This window comes from Pleurodeles waltl, chromosome 12 (assembly GCF_031143425.1).
Source record: "Pleurodeles waltl isolate 20211129_DDA chromosome 12, aPleWal1.hap1.20221129, whole genome shotgun sequence".
NCBI classification, from domain to species: Eukaryota; Metazoa; Chordata; class Amphibia; order Caudata; family Salamandridae; genus Pleurodeles; species Pleurodeles waltl.
Genome location: NC_090451.1, coordinates 68,135,243 through 68,156,495, shown reverse-complemented (window position 1 = coordinate 68,156,495; position 21,253 = coordinate 68,135,243). Strand labels below are relative to the sequence as shown.

General features: G+C 51.8%; 1 protein-coding gene across 2 annotated transcripts in view; it reads right to left on the bottom strand.

Moving 5' to 3' along the window:
- Nucleotides 1–21,253, bottom strand: part of MATK (megakaryocyte-associated tyrosine kinase) — an 84,145-nt gene that overhangs the window by 11,224 nt on the left and 51,668 nt on the right. Inside the window, exon 11 of one of the 2 annotated variants that reach the window (XM_069217573.1) lies at nt 13,441–13,646. In XM_069217573.1, coding sequence (XP_069073674.1) covers nt 13,441–13,646 — 206 coding nt within the window. The remainder of the gene's footprint in view (nt 1–13,440; nt 13,647–21,253) is intronic. The other variant, XM_069217571.1, reaches the window with a different exon arrangement.

Sequence of the window (21,253 nt, the reverse complement as noted above, 5' to 3'; positions counted from 1 at the left end):
CACACTCTGCCACCTGCTGCATCCTAACAGCGCTCTCACACCCTGCATGTCATCCACACTCTGCCACCTGCTGCACCCTAAGAGCGCTCTGTCACACCCTGCATGTCACCCACAATCTGTCACCTGCTGAACCCTAAGAGCGCTCTGTCACATCCTGCTGCCACCCAAGGTCTTCCTCCTGCTGCACCCTAAGAGCGCTCTGTCACACCCTGCATGCCACCCCCACTCTTCCACCTGCTGCATCCTAAGCACGCTCTCTCACCCTGCATGCCACCCACACTCTGCCACCTGCTACACCCTAAGAGCGCTATGTCACATCATGCATGCCACACACGCTCTGCCATCTGCTGCACCCTAAGAGCGCCCTGTGTCACCCTGCTGCCACCCAGGGTCTCCCTCCTGCTGCACCCTAAGAGGGCTCTGCCACCTGCTGCATCATAAGAGTGCTCTGTCACACCCTGCATGTCACCCACGCTCTGCCACCTGCTGCATCCTAAGAACGCTCTGTCACATTCTGCTGCCACCCACGCTCTGCCACCTGCTGCACCCTAAGAGTGCTCTCACACCCTGCATACCACCCACACTCTGCCACCTGCTGCATCCTAAGAGCGCTCTCACACCCTGCATGTCATCCACACTCTGCCACCTGCTGCACCCTAAGAGCGCTCTGTCACACCCTGCATGCCACCCACGCTCTGCCACCTGCTGCACCCTAAGAGTGCTCTGTCACACCCTGCATACCACCCACACTCTGCCACCTGCTGCATCCTAAGAGCGCTCTGTCACATCCTGCTGCCACCTAAGGTCTCCCTCCTGCTGCACACCCTGCATACCACCCACACTCTGCCACCTGCTGCATCCTAAGTGCGCTCTCACACCCTGCATGTCACCCACACTCTGCCACCTGCTGCCCCCTAAGAGTGCTCTGTCACACCCTGCATGTCACCCACAATCTGTCACCTGCTGCAACCTAAGAGCGCTCCGTCACATTCTGCTGCCACCAATGCTTTGCCACCTGCTGCACGCTAAGAGCGCTATGTCACACCCTGCATGCCACCCACGCTCTGCCACCTGCTGCACCCTAAGAGCGCCCTGTCACACCCTGCTGCCACCCAGGGTCTCCCTCCTGCTGCACCCTAAGAGAGCTCTGCCACCTGCTGCACCCTAAGAGCGCTCTCTCACACCCTGCATGCCACCCACGCTCTGCCACCTGCTGCACCCTAAGAGCGCCCTGTCACACCCTGCTGCCACCCAGGGTCTCCCTCCTGCTGCACCCTAAGAGCGCTCTGCCACCTGCTGCACCCTAAGAGCGCTCTCTCACACCTTGCATGACACCCGCGCTCTGCCACCTGCTGCATCCTAAGAGTGCTCTGTCACACCCTGCATACCACCCACACTATGCCACCTGCTGCATCCTAAGAGCGCTCTGTCACACCCTGCATGTCATCCACACTCTGCCACCTGCTGCACCCTAAGAGCGCTCTGTCACACCCTGCATGTCACCCACAATCTGTCACCTGCTGAACCCTAAGAGCGCTCTGTCACATCCTGCTGCCACCCAAGGTCTTCCTCCTGCTGCACCCTAAGAGCGCTCTGCCACCTGCTGCATCCTAAGAGCGCTCCATCACACCCTGCATGTCACCCACACTCTGCCACCTGCTGCATCCTAAGCACGCTCTCACACCCTGCATGCCACCCACACTCTGCCGCCTGCTGCACCCTAAGAGCGCTCTGTCACACGCTGCATGTCATCCACGCTCTGCCACCTGCTGCACCCTAAGAGCGCTCTGTCACACCCTGCATGTCACCCAGGCTCTGCCACCTGCTGCACCCTAAGAGCGCTCTGTCACACCCTGCATGCCACCCACGCTCTGCCACCTGCTGAACCCTAAGAGCGCTCTGTCACATCCTGCTGCCACCCAAGGTCTTCCTCCTGCTGCACCCTAAGAGCGCTCTGCCACCTGCTGCATCCTAAGAGCGCTCCATCACACCCTGCATGTCATCCACACTCTGCCACCTGCTGCACCCTAAGAGCGCTCTGTCACACCCTGCATGTAACCCACAATCTGTCACCTGCTGCAACCTAAGAGCGCTCTGTCACACCCTGCATGTCACCCACAATCTGTCACCTGCTGCAACCTAAGAGCACTCTGTCACATTCTGCTGCCACCCACGCTTTGCCACCTGCTGCACGCTAAGAGCGCTCTGTCACACCCTGCATGTCACCCACAATCTGTCACCTGCTGAACCCTAAGAGCGCTCTGTCACATCCTGCTGCCACCCAAGGTCTTCCTCCTGCTGCACCCTAAGAGCGCTCTGCCACCTGCTGCATCCTAAGCACGCTCTCACACCCTGCATGCCACCCACACTCTGCCACCTGCTGCACCCAAAGAGCGCTCTGTCACACGCTGCATGTCATCCACGCTCTGCCACCTGCTGCACCCTAAGAGCGCTCTGTCACACCCTGCATGTCACCCAGGCTCTGCCACCTGCTGCACCCTAAGAGCGCTCTGTCACACCCTGCATGCCACCCACGCTCTGCCACCTGCTGAACCCTAAGAGCGCTCTGTCACATCCTGCTGCCACCCAAGGTCTTCCTCCTGCTGCACCCTAAGAGCGCTCTGCCACCTGCTGCATCCTAAGAGCGCTCCATCACACCCTGCATGTCATCCACACTCTGCCACCTGCTGCACCCTAAGAGCGCTCTGTCACACCCTGCATGTAACCCACAATCTGTCACCTGCTGCAACCTAAGAGCGCTCTGTCACACCCTGCATGTCACCCACAATCTGTCACCTGCTGCAACCTAAGAGCACTCTGTCACATTCTGCTGCCACCCACGCTTTGCCACCTGCTGCACGCTAAGAGCGCTATGTCACACCCTGCATGCCACCCACGCTCTGCCACCTGCTGAACCCTAAGAGCGCTCTGTCACATCCTGCTGCCACCCAAGGTCTTCCTCCTGCTGCACCCTAAGAGCGCTCTGCCACCTGCTGCATCCTAAAAGCGCCCCATCACACCCTGCATGTCACCCACACTCTGCCACCTGCTGCATCCTAAGCACGCTCTCACACCCTGCATGCCACCCACGCTCTGCCGCCTGCTGCACCCTAAGAGCGCTCTATCACACGCTGCATGTCATCCACGCTCTGCCACCTGCTGCACCCTAAGAGCGCTCTGTCACACCCTGCATGTCACCCAGGCTCTGCCACCTGCTGCACCCTAAGAGCACTCTGTCACACCCTGCATGTCACCCACACTCTGCCACCTGCTGCATCCTAAGCGCGCTCTCACACCCTGCATGTCATCCACGCTCTGCCACCTTCTGCACCCTAAGAGCGCTCTTTCACACCCTGCATGTCACCCACAATCTGTCACCTGCTGCATCCTAAGAGCGCTCCGTCACATTCTGCTGCTACCCGCGCTCTGCCACCTGCTGCATCCAAAGAGCGCTCTGTCACATCCTGCTGCCACCCAAGGTCTCCCACCTGCTGCACACCCTGCATGCCACCCACGCTCTGCCACCTGCTGCATCCTAAGAGCACTCTGTCACATCCTGCTGCCACCCAAGGTCTCCCTCCTGCTGCATTCTAAGAGCGCTCTGTCACATTCTGCTGCCACCCGCACTCTGCCACCTGCTGCATCCTAAGGGCGCTCTGTCACATCCTGCTGCCACCCAAGGTCTCCCTCCTGCTGCACCCTAAGAGCGTTCTGTCACATTCTGCTGCCGCACACATCCTGCGGCATTCTTAGAAAATCCTGCCACATGCTTCATTCCAGCCACAGACTTCCGCATGCGGCATTTTAAGAACACTCAGTCATATATTTCAATCTAACTGCGGATTGCTACCTACGGCAGTCCAGCGGTAGCCTGCCCACTTGTCCCCGCCCACTACACAACATCTGGCTTCCTACAGCATTTCATCCAGTCAGCCTGTGATTTATCCATTCACATGATCTGTCCCCCGAGCCTGTCTACTGCCCGCTGCATCCTAAGAACCCTCTGTCACATCCTGCATCCTAGCCAGTCTACTGCATGCTGCATCCCAAAATCCCTCTGTCACATCCTGCATCCTAGCCAGTCTACTGCCTGCTGCATCCTAAAAACCCTCTGTCACATTGTGCATCCTAGCCAGTCTACAGCCTGCTGCATCCTAAGAACTGTCATATCCTGCATCCTAGCCAGACTACTACCTGCTGCATCCTAAGAACTGTCACATCCTGCATCCTAGCACAGTCTACTACCTGCTGCATCCTAAGAACCCTCTGTCACATCCTGCATCCTAGCCAGTCTACTGCCCGCTGCAGCCTAAGAACTGTCACATCCTGCATTCTAGCCAGTCTACTGCCTGCTGCATCCTAAGAACCCTCTGTCACATCCTGCATCGTAGCCAGTCTACTGCCTGCTGCATCCTAAGAACCCTCTGTCACATCCTGCATCCTAGCCAGACTACTACCTGCTGCATCCTAAGAACTGTCACATCCTGCATCCTAGCCAGACTACTGCCTGCTGCATCCTAAAAACCCTCTGTCACATTGTGCATCCTAGCCAGTCCACTGCCTGCTGCATCCTAAAAACCCTCTGTCACATTGTGCATCCTAGCCAGTCTACAGCCTGCTGCATCCTAAGAACTGTCACATCCTGCATTCTAGCCAGACTACTACCTGCTGCATCCTAAGAACTGTCACATCCTGCATCCTAGCACAGTCTACTACCTGCTGCATCCTAAGAACCCTCTGTCACATCCTGCATCATAGCCAGTCTACTGCATGATGCATCCTAAAAACCCTCTATCACATCCTGCATCCTAGCCAGTCTACTGCACGCTGCAGCCTAAGAACTGTCACATCCTGCATTCTAGCCAGTCTACTGCCTGCTGCATCCTAAGATTCCTCTGTCACATCCTGCATCCTAGCCAGACTACTACCTGCTGCATCCTAAGAACTGTCACATCCTGCATCCTAGCCAGACTACTACCTGCTGCATCATAAGAACTGTCACATCCTGCATCCTAGCACAGTCTACTACCTGCTGCATCCTAAGAACCCTCTGTCACATCCTGCATCCTAGCCAGTCTACTACCTGCTGCATCCTAAGAACCCTCTGTTACATCCTGCATCATAGCCAGTCTACTGCATGATGCATCTTAAAAACCCTCTATCACATCCTGCATCCTAGCCAGTCTACTGCCCGCTGCAGCCTAAGAACTGTCACATCCTGCATTCTAGCCAGTCTACTGCCTGCTGCATCCTAAGAACCCTCTGTCACATCCTGCATCCTAGCCAGTCTACTGCATGCTGCATCCCAAAATTCCTCTGTCACATCCTGCATCCTAGCCAGTCTACTGCCTGCTGCTTCCTAAAAACCCTCTGTCACGTCCTGCATCCTAGCCGGTCTACTGCCTGCTGCATCCTAAAATCCCACTGTCACATCCTGCATCCTAGCCAGTCTAATGCCTGCTGCATCCTAAAAACCCTCTGTTACATTGTGCATCCTAGCCAGTCTACAGCCTACTGCATCCTAAGAACTGTCACATCCTGCATCCTAGCCAGACTACTACCTGCTGCATCCTAAGAACTGTCACATCCTGCATCCTAGCCGGTCTACTGCATGCTGCATCCCAAAATTCTTCTGTCACATCCTGCATCCTAGCCAGTCTACTGCCTGCTGCATCCTAAGAACCCTCTGTCACATCCTGCATCATAGCCAGTCTACTGCATGATGCATCCTAAAAACCCTCTATCACATCCTGCATCCTAGCCAGTCTACTGCCCGCTGCATCTTAAGAACTGTCACATCCTGCATTCTAGCCAGTCTACGGCCTGCTGCATCCTAAAATCCCTGTCACATGCTGCAACCTAGCAGTCTACTACCTGCTGCATCCTAATATCCCTCTGTCACATCCTGCATCCTAGCACAGTCTATTACCTGCTGCATCCTAAAAACCCTCTGCCACATACTGCATCCTAGCACAGTCTGCTGCATCCTAAAAACCCTGTCACATTCTGCATCCAAGCACAGTACTACCCGCTGCATACTAAAAACCCTCTATCACATCCTGCATCCTAGCACAGTCTGCTGCCCGCTGCATCCTATGACCTGTCACATGCTGCATTCCAGCACAGTCTACTGCCTGCTGCATACTAAGAACTGTCACATACTGCATTCTAGCCAGTCTACTGCCTGCTGCATCCTAAAAACCCTCTGTCACAGCCTACATACTGACAGTCTACTGCATCCTAAGAACTCTGTCACTTCCTGCATCCTAGCCAGTCTACTGCCCAATGCATCCTAAAAACTCTCACATCGTGCATCCTAGCCAGTCTACTGCCTGCTGCATCCTAAAATCCCTCTGTCACGTCCTGCACCCTAGCCAGTTTACTGCCTGCTGCATCCTAAAATCCCTCTGTCACATCCTGCATCGTAGCTCAGTCTACTGCCCACTGTATACTAAAAGCCCTCTATCACATCCTGCATCCTAGCCATTCTACTGCCCGCTGCATCCAAAAAACCCTCTGTCACATCCTGTAACCTGGCACAGTCTACTGCCCGCTACATCCTGAGAAATGTCACTTCCTGCATCCTAGCCAGTCTACTGCCCACTGCATCCTAAAAACCCTCTGTCACATCCTGCATCCTAGCATAGTACTTTCCTCTACATCCTAGGAACTGTCACATCCTGCATCCAAGCCAGTCTACTACCCGCGGTATCCTAAAAACCCTCTGTCACATCCTGCATCCCAGCACAGACTTCTACCGCTGCATCTTAAAACCCTCAGTCACATCCTGCATCCTAGGACAGTGTACTGCCCGCTGCATCCTAAAAACCCTGTCACATCGGGCATCCTAGCAAGTCTACTGCCTGCTGCATCCTAAAAACCAACTGTCACATCCTGCACCCTAGCCAGTCTACTGCCCGCGGTATCCTAAACACCCTCTGTCACATCCTGCATCCCAGCAGTCTACTGCCTCCTAAAAAACCCTCTGTCACATCCTGCATCCTAGCCAGTCTACTGCCTGCTGCATGCTAAAAACCCTGTCACATCTTGCACCCTAGCCAGTCTACTGCCTGCTGCATCCTAAAAACCCTCTGTCACATCCTACATCCTGCCAGCTGCATCCTAAGAACTCTGTCACATCCTGCATCCTAGCCAATCTACTGCCTGCTGCATCCTAAAAACCCTGTCACATTATGCATTCTAACCAGTCTACTGCCTGCTGCATACTCAGAACTGTCACATCCTGAATCTTAGCCAGTTTACTGCTCACTGCATCCTAAAAACCTTCCATCACATGCTGCATCCTAGCCAGTCTACTGCTCGCTGCATCCTAAAAGCCCTCTGTCACATCATGCATCCTAGCCAGTCTGCTGCCTGCTGCATTCTAAAAACCCTCTGTCACATCCTGCATCCTAGCACAGTACTGCCAGCTGCATCCTAAGAACTCTGTCACATCCTGCATCCTAGCCAGTCTACTGCCTGCTGCATGCTAAAAACCCTGTCACATCCTGCATCCTAGCCAGTCTACTGCCTGCTGCGTCCTAAAAACCCTCTGTCACATCCTACATCCTGACAGTCTACTGCATCCTAAGAACTCTGTCACATCCTGCATCCTAGCCAGTCTACTGCTCAATGCATCCTAAAAACCCTGTCACATCCTGCATCCTAGCCAGTCTACTGCCTGCTGCGTCCTAAAAACCCTCTGTCACATCCTACATCCTGACAGTCTACTGCATCCTAAGAACTCTGTCACATCCTGCATCCTAGCCAGTCTACTGCCCGATGCATCCTAAAAACCCTCTGTCACATTATGCATTCTAACCAGTCTACTGCCTGCTGCATACTCAGAACTGTCACATCCTGAATCTTAGCCGGTTTACTTCTCAATGCATCCTAAAAACCTTTCCTTCACATCCTGCATCCTAGCCAGTCTACTGCCTTCTCCATCCTAAAATCCCTCTGGCACATCCTGCATCCTAGCCAGTCTGCTGCCTGCTGCATCCTAAAAACCCTGTTGCATCCTGCATCCTAGCCAGTCTACTGCCTGCTGCATCCTAAAAACCCTCTGTCACATCCTGCATCCTAGCACAGTACTGCCAGCTGCATCCTAAGAACTCTGTCACATCCTGCATCCTAGCCAGTCTACTGCCTGCTGCATCCTAAAAACCATCTGCCACATCCTGCATCCTAGCACAGTACTGCCAGGTGCACCCTAAGAACTGTCACATCCTGCATCCTAGCCAGTCTACTGCCCGCGGTATCCTAAAAACCCTGTCTAATCATGCATCCTAGCAAGTCTACTGCCTGCTGCATCCTAAAAACCATCTGCCACATCCTGCATCCTAGCACAGTACTGCCAGGTGCATCCTAAGAACTGTCACATCCTGCATCCTAGCCAGTCTACTGCCCGCGGTATCCTAAACACCCTGTGTCATATCCTGCATCCCAGCAGAGTCTACTGCCTCCTGAAAACCCTCTCACATCCTGCATCCTAGCACAGTACTGCCAGCTGCATCCTAAGAACTCTGTCACATCCTGCATCCTTGCCAGTCTACTGCCTACTGCATGCTAAAAACCCTGTCACATCCTGCATCCTAGCCAGTCTACTGCCAGCTGCATCTTAAATCCCTCTGTCACATCCTGCATCCTAGACAGTCTACTGCCTGCTGCATCCTAAAATCCCTCTGTCACATCCTGCATCCTAGCCAGTCTACTGCCCGCTGCATCCTAAAACCCTCAGTCATATCCTACATCCTAGGACAGTGTACTGCCCGCTGCATCCTGAGAACTGTCACATCCTGCATCCTAGCCAGTCTACTGCCCGCTGCATCTTGAGACATGTCACATCCTGCATCCTAGCCAGTCTGCTGCCCGCTGCATCCTAAGAACCGTCTGTCAAATGCTGCATCCTAGCCAGTCTACTGCCTGCTGCATCCTAAAATCCCTCTGTCACATCCTGCATCCTAGACAGTCTACTGCCTGCTGCATCCTAAAACCCTCAGTCATATCCTACATCCTAGGACAGTGTACTGCCCGCTGCATCCTGAGAACTGTCACATCCTGCATCCTAGCCAGTCTACTGCCCGCTGCATCTTGAGACATGTCACATCCTGCATCCTAGCCAGTCTGCTGCCCGCTGCATCCTAAGAACCGTCTGTCAAATGCTGCATCCTAGCCAGTCTACTGCCTGCTGCATGCTAAAAACCCTGTCACATCCTGCATCCTAGCCGGTCTACTGCCTGCTGCATCCTAAAATCCCACTGTCACATCCTGCATCCTAGCCAGTCTACTGCCCGCTGCATCCTAAAACCCTCAGTCATATCCTACATCCTAGGACAGTGTACTGCCCGCTGCATCCTGAGAACTGTCACATCCTGCATCCTAGCCAGTCTACTGCCCGCTGCATCTTGAGACATGTCACATCCTGCATCCTAGCCAGTCTGCTGCCCGCTGCATCCTAAGAACCGTCTGTCAAATGCTGCATCCTAGCCAGTCTACTGCCTGCTGCATGCTAAAAACCCTGTCACATCCTGCATCCTAGCCGGTCTACTGCCTGCTGCATCCTAAAATCCCACTGTCACATCCTGCATCCTAGCCAGTCTACTGCCTGCTGCATCCTAAAACCCCTCTTTCACATCCTAGCCAGTCTACTGCCTGCTGCATCCTAAAATCCCTCTGTCACATCCTGCATCCTAGCACACTCTACTGCCTGCTGCATAGTAAAAACCCTCTATCACATCCTGCTTCCTAGCCAGTTTACTGCCAGCTGCATCCTAAAATCCCTCTGTCACATCCTGCATCCTAGCACAGTCTACTGCCTGCTGCATACTAAAAACCCTATATCACATCCTGCTTCCTAGCCATTCTGCCTGCTGCATCCTAAAGACCCTCTGTCACATCCAGTTTCCTAGCACAGTCTACTGCACGCTGCATCCTAAAACCCTCAGTCACATCCTACATCCTAGGACAGTGCACTGCCCGCTGCATCCTGAGAACTGTCACATACTGCATCCTAGCCAGTCTACTGCCTGCTGCGTCCTGAGAAATGTCACATCCTGCATCCTAGCCAGTTCACTGCCCGCTGCATCCTAAGAACCCTCTGTCAAATGCTGCATCCTAGCCGGTCTACTGCCCGCTGCATCCTAAAATCCTCTGTCACATCCTGTAACCTGGCACAGTCTACTGCCCACTACATCCTGAGAAAAGTCACTTCCTGCATCCTAGCCAGTCTACTGCCCACTGCATCCTAAAAACTCTCACATCATGCATCCTAGCCAGTCTACTGCCTGCTGCATCCTAAAATTCCTCTGTCATGTCCTGCACCCTAGCCAGTTGACTGCCTGCTGCATCCTAAAAACCCTCTGTCACATCCTGCATCGTAGCTCAGTCTACTGCCCACTGTATACTAAAAGCCCTCTATCACATCCTGCATCCTAGCCATTCTACTGCCCACTGCATCCTAAAAACCCTCTGTCACATCCTGTAACCTGGCACAGTCTACTGCCTGCTACATCCTGAGAAATGTCACTTCCTGCATCCTAGCCAGTCTACTGCCCACTGCATCCTAAAAACCCTCTGTCACATCCTGCATCCTAGCATAGTACTTTCCTCTACATCCTAGGAACTGTCACATCCTGCATTCAAGCCAGTCTACTGCCCGCGGTATCCTAAAAACCCTCTGTCACATCCTGCATCCCAGCACAGTCTACTCCCGCTGCATCCTAAAACCCTCAGTCACATCCTGCATCCTAGGACAGTGTACTGCCCGCTGCATCCTGAGAACTGTCACATGCTGCATCCTAGCTAGTCTAATGCCCACTGCATCCTAAAAACCCTCTGTCACATCCTGCATCCTAGCCAGTCTACCGCCTGCTGCATTCTAAAAACCCTCAGTCACATCCTGCATCCTAGGACAGTGTACTGCCCGCTGCATCCTAAGAACTGTCACATGCTGCATCCTAGCTAGTCTACCGCCTGCTGCATCCTAAAAACCCTCTGTCACATCCTGCATCCTAGCACAGTCTACTGACCGCTGCATCCTAGGACAGTGTACTACCCGGTGCATCCTGAGAACGGTCAGTGACATCCTCTGTGCTACCCACACTCTGTCACCTGTTGCATCCTGAGAACACATTCTCACTGCCTGCACCCTATCCACATCTTAAGAGCACTTTGCATTCAGTACCATTATCTACCACCTCTGGCATTCTGAGAATACCCTCACGTTATGCATCCCAGCTGCAGCATTCCCCTCTGCCTCCTAATAACACTGTCACCTTGTGCGCTCCCAACCATGGTTCTCTGCAACCTTCAACTTAGTGCAGTCAGCAGCCTGATTCCTTGCATGACAACCTGCTTCCTGTGGCATTTCATCCAGCCAAACCCCCTGCATCCTATCACATTCTGCCATCTTTGTCATCCATGTGGTGCACCCTGCGTGCACTCTGCCAGATGCTGCACCACCACCACAGCCTGACACCTGCTGCATCCTAAGATCACCCGTCAACTCCTGCATACTAACCACACTCCGCTCTTTCCAGAAATCAGACTGTCATATACTGCTATATGTCAAGAACACTCTGTCACATGCTCCCTGGTAACCACAGTGTGCCTTATCATTCTAAGATCACTACCACATCCTGTGTGCCTCCCACACTCTGCCACTTGTTGCATGGTAAGATCGACCTGTCACGTGCATCTTCTCAACCGCAATCTGCTACCTTGTGCATCCCAAGAACACTGTCACTTGCCACATCTTCACGATAGTTAGGTTTCTGCAAATGTCCGCGCTGCCCATAGAGTGCCACCATGTACATTCTGAGAATTCTGTGATATTTTCTGTGGTCTAACCATGGTATGTCACCTGTTGCATCCCAGGAGCACAGTCACCTGCTGCCTATGCCCTATCCTGACCAGAGGTGACTACTTGCTACACAACTATTACAGTGCTCCAGCTGCATGCTAATCCATGATTCAGTTTGTTGTATCCTCGCCTCCTGCATACTAGCCCTGATCAGCCACCTACTATGTCCTAACCACAGTGTGATGCATTCTGCATTCCAAACACGGGTCCGTATTCAGAGTTTGGTAAACTGGGAACTCTGTTGCAGATGTGACAGAGTACCATGCCCACCCAACTCTCAGCTCACCCGTCGGATTTAGAGACGGGTGAACCTTAATGATTCAGGAGCCCTCATTGGTTCCGTCTATGGAATACTTCATTCGGCTGACTGATGGAGCAGGGGCCATAGGGGAAAGGACATTACACTGTCTCCCTACACAGGGTTGATGGAGTAATAGCTTTTTTTCCCCTTTCTGTCACTGCCAGGAAAAACCTGAAGATGACGGACAGGTGGAAAACAACAATGATCCTCCCCCACACACACTCTGGGGGGAAAAAACTCTTAAGATGTGGGGGTCATTAGGTTTTTGTTTTTCATAAACAAACTCCCGCTTCTGGGGGGAAAAAAGTCAATAGGGTGATGTGCGGCCGTCAGTAATGATGGCAGCCTTAGACCATGTTTTTACTATATTGAACCAACCACCTTGATGGCGATTCCTTTCATTTTACAGAGTTGTCCCCAGGGCCAGTAGTCCTCTCTTAATTTGGTGGATGTAGTACCCTCAGCAGTGCTTAATTTGTACCAGTGTTTTCCGTTGCTCAGCACCAGCACTTATTTGTAAACACCGGCACATATTTATGAGAAACCACCACATGGGGGCGCTGTGTGTATTTTTAAGCACCGTTCATTAGTAGAGCATTAAACATTTAATTTATCTTTAAAAAATTATATAATTTTAACTTAAACACAAGTGTTTCAACTCAGGTTTGTGAAAAGCAAAACAAACCTGCAGTTAAAAAGATACTTGGGTTGTGCCAGCTGCAGTGGACCAGTGAGTAATACCATGGGCTCAATTTTAAACAAATTAAGCACTGTACTTCAGGAAAGTGGCAGTAAAATCCTGCACAATCCAGAAGGACCCTAAGTCTGGCAACTGCTTCCCAATACCCACTGTCTACCAGTTCCTGCACCCTACCATAGTTGGCCATCTGCTGCATCACAACCACAACTTTTTATATGCTGCACCTCGTCGCAGTCCCCGTCTGCAGGATCACACCCTCCTATATGCTGCACCTCATCACATTTTGTCATCTGCGGTACGGCAACCGCAATCATCTACCTACTGCATCTCATCATAGACTCCTGCAGGCTGCATACCAGCCACAACTTCCTGCCTGCTGTATAGCACCACATTCTGCCACCTGTTACCTTGCAACTACAACCTTCTAGCCCCTGCAGCTCATCGTGGACTCCTGCCTGCCACATCACGACCACAACTTCTACCCGTGGCACTTCCTCATAGTCTGCAGCCTGCTGCATCCTATCTTCAATCTGCCAACTCTGCTCACATGGTCCCATCATTGCTCGCCCTCCTTACCCTTACTCACATTATGTTTCAAAGCTTCAGGAGCCGTCCACTTCACTGGCAGCAAAGTGATATCCTGCTGCTTCGTGTCCACCCTGGCCATTCCAAAATCACTGACTTTTGCCACGTGGTCCTCCGAGACGAGAATGTTGCGCGCAGCCAGGTCGCGGTGCACCAGCTTCTTGGACTCCAGATAGTCCATCCCTTCGGCAATGTTACTTCAAGATAGAGTCCACACACAGTAGAGATAGGACAAAGAAGAATGTGGAGAAGAGCAAGATAGGAGAATATTATGAACAACACTGTCCAGCTATTGCAGACATTAGAGGAAGGCATAATGCACAGGATGGCAAACGCCAGGCAGCGGGAAACCATAAAACAGACATGGATGGAGAGTAGGCTCTGGGAATGCCCAAAGGATAAGATGAGGGAGCATGAAAGAGGTGATGAGGAGTACGACACACATCAGAAAAGGATTGGAAGGATGTTCTATAAAGGGGTAAAGAGTGGCACATTGTAAGATGGCTGTCAAAAATATTTCCATTGTGTTAGATGAACACATTACTTACCTTCAGTAATGCATTATCTGGTAGAGACATCTTTTAGTTGCAGATTCCTTACCTTTGAATTCTCCCCAGGCATCAGATTGGATCCGGATGATTTTCATGAGCAGTACCTCTGCGTGCTGTTAGGTGGTGTCGACTGGTTCCAGTTCAGTCGTCGGCATCTTCTGTGATGGATATGATGTTGCAGATCCTATATAGGCACTGCTCTGGCATGCTGATGTCTGTTTCTTTTTACAACTTTCCATGCCAGAAGCCCAGAGCCATAAAGAACCTGACTACTGGTGCATCAAAACTAAGGCTCTTAAAGGGGAGTCTCTGCCCCTAGAAATCAGTTCGCAGAGCAGGACGGATGGGTGGGTCAGTAAGGAATCTACAACTAGAATGTCTTTACCAGATAAGGTGTTACCAACGGTAACGTGCTCATCCGATAGACTTCTAGTTGAAGATTCCTTACCTTTGAATTGATACCCAAGCAATACCATCCCCAGAGGAGGGTCTGCAAACCAAATTCACAGTAGAAAGTCCTGCAGGACCGAACGGGCAAAGTGCCCATCCCTCCAGACCTGACTGTCCAGGCAGTAGTGTTTGGTAAATGTGTGCTGGGATGCCCATAAGCACCTGTAAGATCTTTAAGGAACCTACGTACAATAGGGTACTTAAACAAAGGAGGTTGTTCAGGCAACCTCAAATAAGAAGAAATTGCACACAAATAACCTTTGTGAGTGCCCATAGCAGAGCCCTGCTGGGCCAAAGAAAGTATAAACAGAACCTCGGAAAGAGGTACAGAAAGGGGGTCAATAGACTTGTCTGTGCACTATGCCACAAATTTATTCCAACAGGCATATACCATTTTGGTGTAGGGATGCCTGGCTGCCAAGATAATGTTACAAACTTCAGGTGGAAGGTCAAAATCTGTCAATTGCCATCACTCAATCGCCATACAAGAAGGTGGAAAGTGGACATGTTCGGATGCAGATCCCTCTCCTGCAGCTGCGACAGACGATTCTCCCAAAGGGGCAATCTGATCGGAAGATCGATGGACATGCTCAACAGCTCAAGATACCAGATCCTTCGTGCCCAGTCCGAAGCCACAAGGATTACTTTGGCCTGGTCATTCTTGATCTTCTTGAGAACTCTGGGCAGAAGTGGCATGGGTGGCCACCCCGAGGCCACTGGTTTGCTTTGAAGGGCACATTTGGTGCCCCCTTGCATAAACCGATTTGCATTAGCTCAGGGACCCCCAGTCCCTACTCTGGCGTGAAACTGGGCAAAGGAAGGGGAGTGACCACTTCCCTGTCAGTCACCACCCCTGGGGCCATACCCAGAGCTAATCCAGGTGTCCACTTGACCCTGCCATCTTGAAAACAAGATGTGCAGAGGCCCCTGGGAGCAGCTGAGTGGCCAGGTCAGGCAGGTGGCATCAGTGACCCCCTCTGGTGCAAAGTGACCATACCCCATTTTAGGGCTATTTAGGGACTCACTTGCCAATGGGTCCCCAGAGTCGGAGTGCAAGACTCCACTAGGACTCCTCTGCATTGACCTCTTCTGCTCCTGGCCACCGGAACCGCAACTGGACACATCAGGAACCAACAAGACTGCAACTCCCGAGATGACCTTGCCTTGTAACATTGTTTACCAGGCTCCTTCCAACAACTGCAACATTTCCACAAGAGAATGCAGGCAAGACTTCCGCTGCACCAAGAAGCAAGAAAGAATCTCCTTTGGAGTGAAGGAATCACTCCCCTGCATCTGCAGGCACCTAAGGCAATGACGTCCAGCTGCGTGGATCTGCTCTCCTCTGGAACTGCGTGGATCCTGCAACACAGACCATGATCTGGAGTGGTCCCCTTGGTCCTCTCTGCCTTCTGTCCATTTTGGGAGATGATGAGCCCTTGCCCCTCCTTGAAGGACGGTACCCCTGTACACCGGGAGTCTTGCAGCAACCAAGGCTTGTTGACGCGTGCTCCAAGGGATCTCCAGGCTCCAAGAAACCCCAGCCTCCAGCACTTCATCCTTGCAAAAACAGACTCCCCTCTGCTTCTTCAGCAATGTGGGAATCCTCTCCAGGTGTGCTGATCGGGCCTCACTGCAACTTACTGTGCCTGCTCCCTGTGGGGGCTGTACCTGCTACTGTTACCTCTTCTGACTGCTGAGGGTCAGATGGGACTTCCCTCCAAGGGTCAGGTCCCCTGGACCTTGCTGGTCGTCTTCAACCTTGCAACTCTTCTTTTGCTCCCACTTGCATTTGCCAAGGCTTGTTGGTGGTCCTGCTGAATACTGACCAACTGCAACCCAGCGACCGATGTGGGACATCACCTGCATGACTACAAGGACTTCTCTGCAGCTCCTGGACTCCACAGCTGATCTTCATCTGCTCCTCAATCACAAAAGGGTGGGTAGTGGGTAGTGGCTTCTGCCCCGTCTGGACACTCCATCGTGGACTGGACTCAGACCCTTTCTTTTGCAGGTCTTCTTCCAGAATCTACCTTTGGGTTCCTCTGATCTGGTCTTGTTCTTGCAAAGTTCCTTTTCTAAGTCCCCTTGTTAGTCCTTGGGAAGACTAGGTACTTACTTCTGCTCTCCTGGTTGCTGGTGGGGGGGGGGGGGGAGGTCACTTAGGTACTCACCTCTTGGGGTGGCCGAGCTCTCCCAGCTCCCTTCTAACTACTCCATATCCTTGGGAGGAGGCTGTTTTCACATTCCTCTATTTTAGTATGTGGTTTGGTCCTCCCCTAAGGCCCTAGCTATTTTCTGCAATCTCTTGCCAATGCTGTTTTTTTCTTATGCTAATTCCTAGCTATTGCTGTGTATGTCTGTGTGTGTGTGTGTGTATATTTCCAGTTGGGGGGGGACTGCCTATAAGTAATCTAGTTCAGTGTTACGATAATAAAGTACCTTTATTTTTGCAACACTGTGTGGTTCCTTTCAGGTGTGATAAGTTGCTGGTCGACTGCTGTGGTATTGCAAGTGCTTTACGCTCCTCCTAGATAAGTATTGGCTGCCCATCCACAGCTACCGCTAGAGAGCCCTGGCTTCCTAGACACTGTTTTCATTCACTAATGGGGGTTGCCTGGACCTGGTATAAGGTGCCAACACCATAGGTGTCCACCACACATCAGGCCAGCTTCCTACACGCCCCATCCCATGAGTGACACATCTGTCACTACTGGCAGGTCTGGTTGGGGAAGGGATAGGAGTCTGCCTCTGAATCAATAGCATTCCATGAGCCACCACTGCAGATTTTGCACAGTTCCCTCCAAGATCTGGACCGTGTATGAGAGATTCCCTTGATGCTGAGCCCACTGGAACTTCAGGTCCCACTGCGGAGCCCACATATGCCATCTGGCATGTGTCACCTGCAGGAGGCCATGAGGCCCAGCAGCCTCTCACTGAAATCCAGTATAGAGGCTGAAACATCGGTATCATAGTATGAATATCCTGTACTTACCACACAGAAGAATAGTCCCGAAACCGCACTGTATCCAGAACAGCTCAGATTAAAGGAAGCATCTGAGAGGGAGTCAGGTGTGACTTTGGCACGTATATAGTGAATCCCAGAAAATGCAGGTCTGCCGTAGTATGGAGGTGGGAGACGACTGCCTGGGGTGAGGCCGCCTTCAGCAGTCAGTCGTTGAGAAAGGGGAAGACTGAAACCCCTGATCTGCACAGATGAGCTGTGACTACCACCATCACCTTGGTGAACACCTAAGGGGTGCTGGTAAGGCCAAAGGGGAGCACAGTGAGCTTAAAGTGATCATGGCCTACCATAAACCACGGGTAACGTCTGTAGGCAGGCAGGACGGGGATATGGAAATAACTGTCTGCAAGTCCAACATGTCTATCCAGTCTCCTGGGTCCAGGGAAGATGGAACCTGAGCCAGAGTGAGCATCTTGAACTCCTCCTTCATGAGGAAGAGATTGAGGGATAGAAGGTCTAGGATAGGGCGGGGGCCCTTGGCCTTTTTGGGAACCAGGAAGTAGCAGGAATAACAACCCCGACGACTTCTGGCACCGGAACCCTCTCTGACTCTTTTGGCCAAGAGAGCAGTAACGTCCTCGCAGAGAAGGGACAAGTGATCCTCCATCATCGGATTGTAGGTTGGTGGTATGGGTGGAGGGGTAGCCTCAAAAGGGGGAGGAGTAGCACCTTCAGACTATCAGCAAACCTCATCTGTCTGACTTATGGATTGCCAGCAGAGGAGGTGATGGCGAATTCTGCCTCCACCTAGTCCCTGATAAGGGAGACTAGGAAGGTGTAGAGACTGCTTCAGAGGGGGGCAGCAGACTGGCCAGACTGCTGGCTCCCGGATTCATGCAGTCGGTGAATCCCATGTCTCCGGCCACACAGAGGCTGGGCAGAATGCGCTGCACTGTGGCTGGACAGCACCCGATGCAATTGAGTGCCCCTTCCATAGCAATAAAAGGGGCGAAAAGCACACTGAGGTGGAAGTGGGGCTGCTGGGAGGCCCAGGACCTGGCCATAGCATGGGAATCCATGAAGCGCTTGAGCATCGAGTCTGCTTTCTTTTTCCAAAGAAAAGCTCTGCCCAGTGAGTTGGTCATGCCTAGTCCACATCGGATCATGAACTTTGCTGCGTCTCTTCCATCAGCAACTGCTTGGAAAAGTACAGCCTTTCCCTGTTCACAGGAGTCCCTCTGCAAGGTTCGGACCAAGTACCCAGCAGAACATCTGTAAGGTCTTCATTGAATGGGAGCAGGGGTTCAGAGGATGAAGCTCCAGGTTGAAGCACCTCTGTTGGGAGGTTAGTCCTGACTGTCACCGAATGCAACTCAAGGTCCAGGACTTCAGCTGCTCTTCTCACCACCATTAAATATGAACCTCTTTCCTCCATAGCCACGGTTGGGGGAGAAAGCATGCCGGTATCTGGAGATTTGACCAGTCCGCTGGCTTCACCCAAGTCTGAACGCCAGACCACATATATTCCTGCGGGTGCTAGTATTCTAAAGGGTCCGGCAACCCCTTCCATTCATCCTGAGGCCTAAGCCATAACCAAAAGGCTCACGATCTGACCTGGGAGACACAGCTCCCACTGGCTTTGGAATCAGCATCATACGACGCACATCCACTTCCAATTTGGAGTCAGAGATTACAATGGGGTCTGCGCCACCACCGGGGGTGCAAATGGCACTGGGAGCATTGGGGTCGGGACCAGTAACAGGGAAGGACGAGGTGTCTCAGCCGGCATCGGTCTGGATCCAGAAATCGATCCTTAGGTGCCCCTCAGCATCTTGTCTGTAGCAGAACCCGAAGGGGCCCTTCTGACCAAACTGGGCATGAAGGCTCTCCAGGGGGGCTGTGCTGCCCAAAAATGAGGCGCATGGCCTCATAAAATTCTCTAAGTTGGACAGGGGTTGCTCCAGCTCCTGGAAATTCAGGGAGGTACTGAGTCGGCCCAGGCTCAGGTTCCTCAGAATGAGACCTAGAGCGCCAATGCTCCCGTATCTCAACGGCCGATAAACGAGGAGAAGGCGAAGCATGCTTCGACTTCTTCTTTTTCTTGTGCTTACCCAAACCTCCAGTGGATTTGGAGTGGGACAAAGATGGCTTTGGGCTCTGCAACCGATCTCCGGACCTTCTATGTGACTAAGATTGCGACTTGCGCGGAGCCGAGTGTTGGGCCGCCATCAGCTTTAGGGAGTGATCACTCAAAGCGTTCGGATTTATGCCTTGACACTCGAAGCACAACTTCAGGTCATAGTCACGCTTCAAACATCATAGGCACATGAGGTGGAGATCCGTCACCGACATCGCCAGATTACAAGAACCGAAGGGCTTGTATCTGATCTTCCTAGATGAGATCCTCAATGCACCAGAAGTAAACTTGAAAAAACTCTCAACAAAAAAATCGAAGAAAGCTAGTCAAAAATTGAGGGGTAGCACTCCTCATTTCAGCGCTTGCTGACGCAGAAAGAAAAGAACTGACGTCAGCGCACCGGAGTGGTGCCTATATAGGACCCGCGATGTCCTATCCGGCGCAGACGACGGAAGTGGAGCCGATCGATGCCAACTAATGGCACGCAGGGGTACTGCTCAACAAAAATCTTCTGGATCCAGTCTGAAGCCTGATTAGAATTCAGAGGTCAGGAATCTGCAACTAGAAGTCTCTATCAGATATTCTATTTTTAGCCACCCAGGTACTGGCACGCTTTTTAGGGCCCCGTGCTGCCCCTGTAAACAGCATTTGTATAACAAAAAAGAACACTTCGGACCCCATTTAGAGTTCGGCACACAGGTGCTCCATTACAAATGTGATAGAGTACCCTGGGTAGGGCTGGGAGAGAAAATAGGCCCGGGCATCAAAATAAATTGTGTCTCCCCATTAATGAATTGTGTACCTTATTAAAAAAAAGTTAAAGGTGGCCTGCATTTGCAAATCAGGGCAGTTTTGAAAAGGCATGCTATTTAAGGGTTTTGCAAGGTATGGGAGTCTATAAGTATGTGTGGTTGATGCTGACAATATTTGTGGTAATATCAGGGAAATCAACAGGGAAAAAACAGCCCCCAGACCATAAAAAAAAGACCCACAAACAACCAAACAACAACTTACACACTGAAATGTTAAACCAGCCCTTCAGACATTGCCAAACTGGCGGTCCACCCACCCTATTTAGAGTCAGCTGGACAGCAAGCGTTCCGTCATCGGTGCCCCTTTGGCTCCATCGACAAACCGCTTAAAGCTACAACCTGAGCGAGTGTTGGCCATCTGGGAAAGGGCGTCAGACAGCCTAGCCTACTTAGGGCTAACGTTCTTATGTCCTTCTTTTCTGTTTGTCACTGCCAAGGAAACCCCAGGAGTGACGTGCGGAAAAATAAAAACAATGAGCACTGCACCTAGTGAAAAACTCTGCGGTTTTGGAGGGATGGGGTCATCATTTGTTTGATTTTCAAAGAAAAACTTCCACTTTGGGAGTTTGTTTTGAAAAACAGAAAGTGGGTAGGTGTGGTCAAAACAGAGGGTGCCTGCCCACCAAACTTTTTGTACCTAGGAGGAACCGCCTCCTCTGAAAGTACAGAGATCACTGCTGGGCTGGCAGTGATCTCTCAATTCATCAGGCTTTAGTTTGTCAGGATGGTGGATGTAATGTCTTCCATCACCATATGTGGCCACCCACTTGACTTTTCACTGGGCTTTTAGCATCCTTTTGTGATGCAGGCTTTATAAGACAGGTAATCACAACCACCACTATGCATCACAATATGATCAGAAAAGGGCCCAGAATAATGTGTGTCTTGAGCC